Source organism: Microtus pennsylvanicus, chromosome X (assembly GCF_037038515.1).
Source record: "Microtus pennsylvanicus isolate mMicPen1 chromosome X, mMicPen1.hap1, whole genome shotgun sequence".
NCBI lineage: Eukaryota > Metazoa > Chordata > Mammalia > Rodentia > Cricetidae > Microtus > Microtus pennsylvanicus.
Window position 1 is genome coordinate 116,650,710 of NC_134601.1, and position 12,802 is coordinate 116,663,511.

Here is a 12,802-nt window from a genome sequence, read left to right on the forward strand (position 1 = left end):
GACAGTGGTTCATGTTTGTAATTCTCATACAACAGAAACTAGAGTAGAAAGAATGTCACAAGTTTAAGGCCATTCTGTACTACGTAGCGAGTTCTCAAAAACAGAAGTAAATAATAAAGACGAGCAGATTATGAAAAACAAAACATAACTACAAAGAAGTAAGAGCTTAATGAAAATCTTACAGAATTTCAGGAAATTAATTATATCAGCAACAACCAAAAAACCAGGTCAAGAGTGGAAACCAAATGAAATGTTTCCATAAAAGTGCCACTGTAAAAGAGGACAAAAGGTATTTTTTCTTTATTAATGATTCCTATTGTCTTTACCTTGAATCTGAAGCCAGTGATGTCCCATTAATCTCTATAGCTTGCAGTAAATTAATATCATTTAAGAGAATAAATCTTTTAAAATTAATTACGATGAAAAAAAACACAAAATTATTTCCAGCTTTCTACAATCCTTATTACAACCCTAAGCTTCTTTGTGATTTTAATTAATAAAAATTTTACACACAAGAAGCAGGAACTGTGATATTTATTTAAATAAAGATGAAAGCAATGATGTAGAAAATAATATAACAAATTTCTATTCTACCTGTCTTATCTTTTTGACCTTTGTTTTAAAATTTTAATTCACATATGAAGCTTAAAACTAAAAATTAATGAAAAATATTTGCTTTATTTAATGTGGTTTAAAGAAACAAGTTCAGTTTTGTTTTAGTGAAAACCACTGCATGGTTTCAGATGGCAGCCACTTGCCCAAAGTAAACATATATACCCCCAAACTATACAGAGCTGTTGAATTAGAGACTGGCCACTGGCTTTTCCTCAAATATTGCCTTAATACAGTTGGATGTTTAAAATGGTCACAAATTGTTTTGTTTTGGAGAAAAGCAAAAGGAATCACTATATATGCTCTTGCAATATGTGGCAGCTCATACCTGAATCCTAGCACTCAGATGAAGTAAAAGGATTGCTACATCTTTGAGGCCACAGAATGAATTCCAGAGCATCCTGGGCTACAGAGTGAGAGACTGTCTCAAAAAAACAAAAAAAGAAAAGAAAAGAAAAAGTATAGTGTTTACAATGAAGTCTGGTCGGGCAAGATCGCTCAAGCCCATATTCCCAGCACTCAGGTGGCTAAGGCAGGAGGATCAAGGCTAGCCTGGGATTCATAGTGAGTTTCAGGAAAGCCTGGGTTACATTATGAGGACACCTCCAATCTTTAAAAAAAAAGCAGATTTTAAAAACCAACAATAAAGCCTTATAACAAAAGGCAAACTGTAACAACTGAGTGTTAAACAATCAAGAATGTCTCCTTAGTGCAGAGAAATAAAGGTATTTGTTACTGGTGTCTTAGTTAGGGCTGCTGTTGCTGTGACCAAACTTCATGACTAAAAGCAACTTGAGGAAGGAAAGGGTTTATTTCACTCACAGTTCCATCTAACAGCTTATTATCAAAAGCAGTGAGGGAAGAACGCAGAGCAGGAGCAGATGCAGGGGCTATGGAGGGGAGCTGTTTACTGGCTTGCTCCTCCAGGCTTGTTCAGCCTGCTCTCTTCTAGAACCCAGGACCACCATCCCAGGGGCGCCACCACACACAGTGAGCTGGGCCATCACATGTTAATCATCAATCCAGAAAATGCCTTACATGCTTGTCTACAGCCCGATCTTATGGAGAAATTGTCTTAATTGAGATTTCCTCCTCTCAGTGATTCTAGTTTGTGTCAAGTTGACATAAAATTAGCCAGCACAAGTGAATATTTAGTCAACTATATGCTGCCGGTACCACAATCTCAATTTTTCAACACTCAAAGGAGAAAATGGAACATTCTAGACTATCTACTAAAAAATAAAACAACAACATCAATAAAACATTTGGTGACCATTTCACTTAGAGGTTATTTAATAAATGGCTCATTGCAATACATGGATTTGCTCATCTCTCAATCCTCATCATCTTGGGTCCTCCTATAACCTTTAGACTACTGATGAATACTATCTTTCAAGACCTTCCCTCCTAGCTTCCTTTAGACGCAGCAATTCCAATAGCCCATTCATTCAGCTCAGTACTCCCTCCCATAAACATCCTATCATCTCAAAACTCCTTTTCCTCTCGTTAGCTACTTCTGGAGGCAGAACAAAGCCTGGTTTCACCACTTCACAGATAAGTAATCACGGCCTTCATATACTGGTTCCTTATCTATAAAATGGGGATAAGCACAGAATTGTTGTGGAGACAGAACCATCTGCAGGGTGTCTAATATATGACAGTGCTTAATATATGGTATCTACTACTGGATTCTTCTTTTAACATTTTTTTCAATTTATTTTAAAGTGTGTGTGTGTGTATGCATATGAATGCAAGGGCTCACAGAGGCTAGAAGGGCCGGATATCCCTGGAGCTGGAGTTACAGGCTCATAAGCCATGTGATGTGGGTGCTGGGACCCAAACTCAGGCCCTCAGGAAGAGCAGAGGAGTAAGAGGGAACACATACACATGAATAAAAGAAAACCACCAAGGTATTCTATGTAGGGTACAGGTCAAAACCAGTGTGTTTTCCAAATATGAGTAGTCGTCAGGCATTATAAATAAAAGCTTGGTAGTCATTGCTAAGAACTTTCAGATACATGGCAATGTGTATACATAAAAATAAACAGAAACTATCAAGAAAGCACAAGCTGTTTATTTTTAATTGGGCACCATTTATCTGAATGAACTAAAAAATAGAGAGTCTTCAGAATGGGCGATAGCACAGCATGTAAAAGCACTTGCCACCAAACCTGAGTTTAATCCCCAGAACCCATGTGGTGGAAAGAGAAAACCCACTCCTGAAAAATTGACCTCTGACCCCCACATGTACACCGTGTTGTACCACACCACAATCAATCAAGCAAGCCAGCCAAGTATAGTCTCCTGTCTAGGTGGTGAAGTCTAGAGAAGAGTACACTTATTGGCTATTCAATACTAAATGGTTAGCCCTGAAAACCAACATACAATAAACATGATACAGACTAAGCAGGTTGTATTTATGTATGCAAGCATGTATATATATATATACACACACACATATGTGCATGCACACACATGTATGTATGTAAAAACAATTAATGAAAAAAGGGACCAGAAATTTGAAAGAAAAGGAGGAGGGGTATATGGGAGAGTTTGAAGGGAGAAAAGAGAAGGTGGAAAATGATGTAATTATAATTTCAAAAAGAAATAGTTTTTAAAAAACCAAATATGGTCTTTGGACTGGAATAGTCCATCATACTATGCTCAGAAAAGACAAGGTATACTCGACCTCTGAACCTCATCAGTATACAGATCTAAAGTGACTTTTTTCATATTTGCTTGGATATATAATGAATTATTTAATTATATGGAACATTATTATAATGTTTATTTTAATAATTATATATATCCATACCTAACAATAGCTGCTCTATGCTTAAGAAACAGGCCTACCGTATAAAAAATAATACAGATGCAATGCACAAAATTTTAAGCATTCCTCTAAAATGTTAGGTTTGCAAAGATATTAGCACAATTATTTTTCACATAATGAACTCAATACAGAGAATCACATTTATTTTACCTGTAACATGAACTCCATAGTAATCTGTTCACTTGATTCTAAAGCATAAATCCTATGAGGCGCATCAGATTCTCTATTTTTATATAATGGAGCCTAGATTTGAAGGTCTGATTTTAGCTGGGAAAAGGATATACTCTAACAAGTCAAGCGACTAAACAGCTGCCGATGCTAAAAAGAGTTTCATATTATTCTGAGTTAGGCACTAATTTATGCTTTAAATTTTCCATCCTGTGATAATCTTTTTAGATGCATGAAAGGGAAAAGCAACAATACTTTGAATGCTGATCTGAGTTTCTCATTTAGTGAAGAGCAGGAGAAGGCGAATTTTAGATACTAGTCCAGGATGACTGGTTTGAACCTGGAATCCCTTATCTTCTTACCTCTATCTCCCAAGTGCTGGGACCTCACAGGTATATGCCACCATGCCTGATTTATGCTATACTGTGAAATGAACCTAGGTGTTCCTGTACGCCAGGTAAACTCTATCAAATGAGCTACACCTCCAGCTGGAGTATTTTGCTTTTATCTTTCCATTTACTTGTTTGTTAGAATAGTGTCTTTATATATACTTGGTTTTGATACTATGTAGTACCAACAAGATGGGCCTGAAGGAAAGTGGATGGGAGTGGGCATCCTCTGTTCTTGAGAAACCCATTTTGAATGTGAACTCTAATTCCTAGTAACTATATGTACAGCATTTTTAATCACAAGGGTCAATATACCATAGTTTTCTTGCCCTTGTAGTCTATATGAATTAGTTTAAAAACTATATTTTAGTTTTCTGCAAATGAGATTGCATCTTGCTAGGTGTGATGGTGCATACTTTGTAACTTCAGTGAAGGTAGAGGCAGGAGGATAAGGAGTTCCAGGTCATCCTCACTTCAATAGGAAGTGTGAGGACAGTTTGAACTACATGAGACCTAATTTCAAACCATCCCCCACCGTGAAAAAAAATCAAAAGACAAAGGAAAGGTTAAGGGTCAATGAATAATAAAGACTAGCAAAAAATATCTAAACCACACACACACACACACACACACATTTAATATATTAGAAAAGCAAATAACACATATACATATATATGCATGCTAGACATGTCTGTATCTCCCAATTCCTTATGGTCCAAAACCTACCACTAGGACTGAGAACAGATGTAGCTCACTTCATAGAGTACTTGTCCCATAGTCACAAGAGCCCTGGGCTAAATCCCCAACACTGCACACAACTGGGCTGCAGGGACACACAACTGTTAATCCTAGCACTCTAGTGACAGAGGCGAGAGATTAGAAGTTCAGTGTCACCCACTTCAGACTACATAGTGACTCTGAGGACAGCCTGGGATGTTTGAGGCCATGTCTCAAAAAAGAATAAAAAGTAAAACCCACAAGGAAGAACTGAAACATCTATTTACAAGGTTGTACAAAATAGAGTCATAGCAGAACAGTATTACACTCACAAGAGTCAAATGTAACTCGGAAACGAACACCCTATTTTTCACAAGTAATACGCCAGCCCCATCCCCCTCCAGAAATTCTGTTTCCTGAAGCTTTAGAAATGTATTATAACTCAAGGAGACTCATTACAAGAAGAGCATTTCATTATGGAACTTGCATTTGTTTAATTTCAAACTACAGTAATACTTCTTAACGAGGTATTCAAGGTACTAAATTTATTTTTGATTGCATTTATTTTAAATTCTTAATCGTCCTTAATTAAGAGCCAGTAGCATTCAATTTTTGAGGATTAGTTACTGACAAAGAGCTACAGATTATTTTTCAACATAAAAATAATTCAAACATTCAAATTCAAGAATTGGAAAGTCACTGTATCAAAATAGATCTGTGATAGACAACACAAAACCATACTGTCATGGATTCCAAAGTCAAAAGATAGCAAGTACTTATAAGAAAGAGCCAGCAGAAAAATTTTCATTATTTATAGATAAACACTACTATTGATGGATGATAGATTGAAATGATTAAATGATTTGGGTCCAATAGTTGAATTCATTTCAGACCCAAACTGTATCACCAAAAAAAAAATCACAAAATATTAAAGCCTTGATCTTAAAATTAAAACAAAATAACATGAGGCCAAATACCACTACTTTGACCATTACATTCATAGAAAAATATTTAACTACATGTTTAAAATTGTTGCAATTTCAATACTTGCCATCTTAAATTTAGCCTCTGAGCAAGACGCATTCAGTAAGTAACAGCTAGGAAACTTCTAACGACTTTATGAAAAATTTATGGTTGCTGTAGTCAAAAACCTATAATAAGATTGATTTTGAGAGTGACCAACTAGAGCCAGTACGCATAACCATATACTATTATTCCAAATCCCAGTGCACAGCCAAACATCTACCCACTCACACTACCTTTCAAAACCCAGATGGGGATCCATCCAGCAATCAACTGGGCCTTCATGAAAATCACACAAGACTCCTCCTTGCTCCTGAGTAACTCATTATAAATTTAATACGTCACTATCTTCCTTCTTTCCATCCAACCGTTTTCTTCCCATTATATAACTTTTCACAAATAGACTGCCTTTAAAAAATAGCATGTTGTCTCGCAAAACCAAAAAATAAAATAGCATGTAGCTGGAAAACTAGAAGCTAATGATCACTTACCATGATGATGCTTATCCCCAAAGCTGCCTTTTCTCTGGGTTAACATATCAACTCTATGTCATTAGGAGTCACTACTCAACCAGACAATTTTAATTACAAGCCCACATGTAAAGAACATTGCGTTAGTTTGAAAACAGTTGAAATAATACATATTTTTCCTTGTAAAAATCATGTACTTGCCTTGTGTCTGCATTTAAGCACAACTCCATAGGCTCCTATAATTAAAAAGAAGAAAGCAATCAGAGACACGCATACAAACTATAGCTTTATATTCACATTGCTTATGAGCATATGTTAGAAAACAACACCTATGGCAATATTCTAGCGTGACAAACTCATGAGACATACAAACAGAGCATGGATCTGTTAGTATGGATTTTTATAAACCAAGAGTATAGACAAATCATTGCTTTCAATAAGTATCATTAAATGCTTCTTTTTTAAAAAAAAATCTTCACAAACCTTGTCTCAAAAAAAAGAAATATTCGCTACACACATTTGTTATTTTAGGCAAGAAGGGGCCAAATACATAAATAAAATAAACAAACAGATCATAGGACTGTGAGGCTGTGTGAACTGGGTATAGTGGTGCACATGGTAGGCACGGCACTTGGAAGTCTGAGGCAAGATGGCTGCCATCAGCATGAGGCCATCATGGACTGCACAGCCAAGACAGTCAGGGGTACACAACAAGACAACATCTCAAATAAAAATCAACTCAGTAGGTTCTAGGGAACGTAAAACTAAGGATAAGGTCAAACGCAGAGCTTACCCATGTAAATTCAGTCCTAGGAATCACATAATACATCTTCTGGAATACTGTAATATATTTCCTAACAGGTGGAATATTCTATGTTGGAGCTAGGGGTGAGGTTCAGTGGTAGAGTGCTTGCCTTCCATGCATGAGGTCCTGGGTCCTATATTCAGTATCACACGTACACACATGCCCTCCAAAATGACTAGACTCAGTAATCCCATTAAATAGTAAGAGTTTCTATCCTTCTAAGCACAAAAGCTCAGCTTAGGAGCACAGGCCCCAAGAACTCCCACTTTCTTTGGTTTATTCTGATATGATCTCTTCCTAGCTCTTGAGTTAGCCATCCTATTATGTCGGCAGTAAACTCAAAGAAACAGTATCTTGGCAGGAAAGTACCCAGAAAACTAAGGTTAAAGTTACAATATGAAAAATCTAATTAAAAGAATCAAGACAGCGGGGGGGGGGGCAGGGGGGCTGCACACCTTTAATCCCAGCACTCAGGAGGCAGAGATAGCTGGATCGCTGTGAGTTCAAAGCCAGCTTGGTCTACAGAGTGAGTTCTAGGACAGTCAGAGCCACAGACAGAGAACCCCCCCTCTCTCCCTCTCTCCCTCTCTCTCTCCCTCTCTCTCTCTCTCTCTCTCTCTCTCTCTCTCTCTCTCTCTCTCTCTCTCTCACACACACACACACACACACACACACATGCACACACAAAAAGAATCAAGACATAACATATATGATGGGGCTCTGACATGTTTGTTATCAAGCAGGTAATTCCTGAATGCAACTATGAGAAGGGGGTGGACTTGAGTGAGATGAAACTGGGAAATATGTCTCTAAGAGTCTAGCACACCTTAAAGTGGCTCCTTCATTTTGCTGGAGAGGCATTACTCTTAGAATCATAGTTAAGATGGAAGCAGCAATTAGAACCATCCAAATGAACGCCACAGTTACCAGGAAATAGGCACTCCACAGAAACTTTTCTATAAAGTGAAAATGCATCATCTAGGCCACAGAAATGTGTATGCCAGACAGATGCACTTCCTACCCCAAATCCAACTGAGTGAGTTTACTAAGAAAAAGCGGAATAACAATGTCTGACCTAAACAAACAGCCTTGCAATTTTGGCTAATCTGGATAACCTAAGAAGATTATCGTTAACTGCCGCTTAGAAAGAGAAGGTTATCTAGGCAGCCAGACCCAAACTTTGGACCATTCCAACCTTGCTATACTCGACACGCCCTTCTCCCTTGATTGCATACATCTTTAACTGCAATAGCTTTGAAAAATAAAATGTGGACAAGCAGTGTGGAAAACTTATTTTCTACATTCATTTATGTATAGGGGAGCGCACACATGCCACAGTGCACGTGGAAGGAGAGGACGGCTCCTTTGACCTGTGGTTCTGGGACAGAACTCAGGTTCTCAGCATTGGCGGCTTCAAGCATCTTTGCTGGCCCGAAAAGGCAAATTTTATAAAACAGATCAACAATTAAGAGTCAATTTTCATACATAGTATCAATGAAGAGAAGAAGAGGAGTTGGCTAGTGAAGGAAGAACCTTGAATCAAGCACCTAATTTACAATCAGACTCTCATAGCTTCTATTTATTTGCGAAGGATTTGGCAACATAATATTAAAATTTTGAAGAGCTCTGTAAAATTTTTAATTTTTTGAAATTCAAATTTTATTTTAAAAGCCTAAAATACAAAATTTTGTAATATTTGCTTTTTATATAAATGTTAAGAAACCACATTTTCACTGATACTGTATTAAAATAATTTTTATAAATTTCTGCAAATTTATTTCTAAGAGTCAAAATGACTAAGCAAGAAAAATAGGGTAATTATCTTTTTCTAGAATTCTATTTTTGAAGAAATAATTATACTCTATCAAATCAATAGTGTCTTTGATCATAAAAGCATCATGTTATGTACTACAATAAAGAAAAATTGATAGCATTAAACCCTAACATGCATGCTGATTTAAGATGTTATAAAATACAACCGAACTGTGTACCTGAAAGCTTGTAAACTATGGTCTGTTATTCTCAAATAAATGGAAGTTATTTCTCTGTTTACCATATAGTGAATTAAAGTTAGCATATACAAATAAAATTTAAGCTACTTAATATAAGCTTAAATGATATACAATGTAAAAATAACAAAAAATCCATAGACTAAGGAAACAATAGTAGTGAAAAGAATAAAATCAGGGCAGTTTTAAAATATCCCTGATTGCCTTTAATCTCAGCACTCCAGAGACAGGCAGAACTCCGAGTTCAAGGCCAGCCTAGTCTAAAGAGCAAGTTCCAGGACATCAAAGGATACATAGAGAGACTTGGTCTCAAAAAAAAACTCTCTTAAACTTTAATGTTTTTAATGGTATTGGTTTTCACTTGGAATAAGAAGAAGAGCTTTATTTTTACTGCTGCACACTTAGGTGCGCATCTGAATTGGTATGATAAATTAAGAGGATCTGAATGAAGTTTTTGGTGATGTATGAAATGATAAAATGTTCCGAAGTTCAAAGGTGAAATTCTAACTTACCTTCACCTACAACCCCAAGGATCTCAAATTTATTCATCACATTACCAATGTTAGGAATCTTCATGAAGACAAACTCCTCTTTTGATGTAGGCCACAGAACATGGCACCAAAAAAAAAAAAAGGAACTTCTGAAAAAAATTATTCAGTAAGCAGAAAAAAGAAGGTCCCAACGAAGATTGCTTGGCAAGGAACTTTCATACCATTCAATGATGACGTATTAAACGTGTCCCTGAAAGAACAAACACAGTGAAACACCGTTAGCATTATGTTACAACACTCAACTTATTATAGCATTGTAAAACGTTTTCTAAACCATGTTAATGTTTCTTTCGTATGCTGTAAAAAAAATTAGGGAGAAAGAACCTCAAAAGAAATGAACCTCTTATAATTTAAAATTAATACCATGACCACAATTAAGGGGACCAGTTAACTTTTGAACATGGTACTTTACCTAATATCCTCAATCTCATAACAACAACGTTGTACTCAACCACTCAGATTGGAGATGTTTTCTTTAATGGTGATATGATAATTTCTTAAAGACAGTCTCACTATGTAGCCCTGGCTGGAACTCAGACATCCATGTGCCTCTGACAGCCATGTGCTGGAGTGCTGAGACTAAAGTTGTGTGCCATCACACCTAGACAACAAGAAACTTCTCATCTATGTTCTAGAACTGAACAGGTAAATAAATATGTAGTAACTAATGAGATATCTGTTTCTGTTGTGAATTATTTTTATTCTTTGGGAATTTCATACATGAAGATTCATCACACACACATACATACACACACAGACACACACTTTGCTTCCCTCAACCTGAACCTCGAACTCCTCCTAGACACCTACCACCACTTCTCCTTCCCAACTTCAGTGTCTTTTCTTTGTAAAACAGAGTCCAGTTAGTAAAGCCAGGATGTGCATGGGTATAGGGCGCCATCCACTGGAGCACAGACAACCTACCCTGGGCCACATCTCTGAAGGAGACTGACAGTGTCTGTTAACTGCCAATAGTCTCTCTGCTCAAAGAGGCAGCGTCTGTTAACTGCCAATAGTCTCTCTGCTGAAAGAGGGGCCTTATGAGGCCTACCTTCCCCGTGCTGAACTGAGACTTTCATCTCTTACCCTCACAAAAGAAATACAAATGCGAAAGGGCAAGAAAATGACATAAATGTTTATGTCCTCACATACATATATGCCATGGGGGCGCCTCTGTGCCATGGGGGCGCCTCCAGGTAGTACACAGCAACAGCTCTGAGCACAGTGCATATTCTAGGGAAAGGACTTTGGGTTCTTTGGAGAAGTGACTAATTTAAGACTAGAGCAGAAAAAGTGCAGAGCCAGAACGTAAGGAAGCGCTCAAAGAACAACCAGGGCATATCAAGTGAACTCAGGAGCCAAGCTAAACTGATTCATGCTGGCCATATGGGTAATATCTCAAAAGTAAAAAATAATGAAGATAGTAATAAATTATAATCTGCAGACTAAAATAAAAATGTGTTCATAAATAAATGCAGACAAAGCTTTTTATGAAGCTTTCTAACAAATAATAAAGGTAGTGATGGAATTACAAACTCTCCATTTGGCAATAACTCTGCTAATAATTACTTCAGGCAAGTGTCACCAATATGTGCTAAAACTTACAGTTTTAAGTTACAGGAAAAGCGATATATCTTATCTCAAAGGATCCACTGACATGACACCTATTACTTGCAAAAAGACAAGGTGTAATTTTAATGGTGAAGAATCCTGCCAGACACAACCATAATTAAACAATCAAAGTATATGGTCAATAATGGAAGAAACCAACATTATGTCTCCTGAGAAAACACACCACATCACAACTTCTGTGGCAATTCTACCAGAAATGTAAAGCCCAAATCGAGCCAGACGTGGTGGTATACGACTGTCATTTCAGCACTTGGGATGCTGAGGCAGGAGGATCAGCAGTCCATACCTAGCCTCGGTCAAATTGTGAGTTCAAGATCAAAACAAAACAGACAAAATTGACATGCTTCCACGTTAGTACTGCTTACACAGTACTGTCTACAGTACTGAGTGTGACAATACTGATGTTCTAGAAAACAATGTTCTAGTTTGTTTGTTTTTTGTAGTTCTATTAAAAAAAATAACTTTTGCCCTGCTTCTTCTACAAATAATAACTAAGTTTTAAAAAATGTTATAAAAGTAAGAAAAATCTAAACTAAGAATTTTTTTGTTGTCTGTAGAATCTCAAACTTAAAAAATGTAAGAGTACCCTATGTAATATGTAGACAGGAAGTATTCTCTCAGACATGATGGTGGGAATGCAAATTAGGACAAGACTTCCACAGAATTAGCATGTTCATAATTAAATGATTTTTAAATGTCCTTATCCTGATAAAGATATGTGACCACACAGAACCTGCAACAGCTAGGCATAGTGAAACGCCCTGTTAATCCCAACACTCAGAGGTAGAGGTAGAGGTAGAAGGGTTTCCACGTGTTCAAGGCCAGTCAGATCTACACAGTCAGATGTTATCACAAAAAAAGAAAAAGGAAAACAAAAACAAAAACCTGCAACCAATCGTCTTAAATGTAAATTATCAGGCAGCTTTTGTTTTGTTTTAATTAAATACATTGGGACTGGAGAGATGGCTCAGTGGTTCAGAGAACTTTGTTCTTATAAAGGATCCAAGTTTGGTTCTCAGCACCTACATAGGCTGCCCACAAGTGCTTATAACTCCAATTCCGAGGGATCCACCACCCTCTTCTGGTCTTCTGGGGTACTGCACTCATGTTCACAATTAAAACTAAAATCTTTAAAAGTAAATATTAAGCTGGGCAGAGGTGGTGCACGCCTTTAATCCCAGCACTCAGGGCGCAGATGCAGGCAGATCTCAGTGTTTGAGGCCATCCTGGTCTACAGAGCTAGCTCCAGGACAGCTAGGGCTGTTATGCAGAGAAATTCTGTCTTGAAAAACCAAAATAGAGGGGGCTGGGGAGATGGCTCAGCGGTTAAGAGCACTGCCTGCTCTTCCAAGGTCCTGAGTTCAATTCCCAGCAACCACATAGTGGCTGATAACCATCTGTAATGAGGTCTGGTGCCCTCTTCTGGCCTTCAGGCATACACACAGACAGAATATTGTATACATAATAAATAAATAAATATTAAAAAAACAAAATAGATAGATATTAAAAAATATACCATTGAACTCTACCTATTCATACTTATTTTCTAAACATTATTAAAACGTGTTAGGTTCTAATCTTTCCAGCAAAGTA

The 12,802-nt window shown here is 37.1% G+C and overlaps 1 protein-coding gene across 2 annotated transcripts in view; it reads right to left on the reverse strand.

The window, feature by feature from the left end:
- The window catches only part of Cdkl5 (cyclin dependent kinase like 5), a 193,629-nt gene that overhangs the window by 115,130 nt on the left and 65,697 nt on the right, over positions 1-12,802 (reverse strand). For both annotated transcript variants that reach the window (XM_075958718.1, XM_075958717.1), the window contains exons 2-3: positions 9,539-9,767; positions 6,414-6,448 (exon numbers count right to left, since the gene is read on the reverse strand). In XM_075958718.1, coding sequence (XP_075814833.1) covers positions 6,414-6,448; positions 9,539-9,602 — 99 coding nt within the window. In that variant the 5' untranslated portion in view covers positions 9,603-9,767. The remainder of the gene's footprint in view (positions 1-6,413; positions 6,449-9,538; positions 9,768-12,802) is intronic.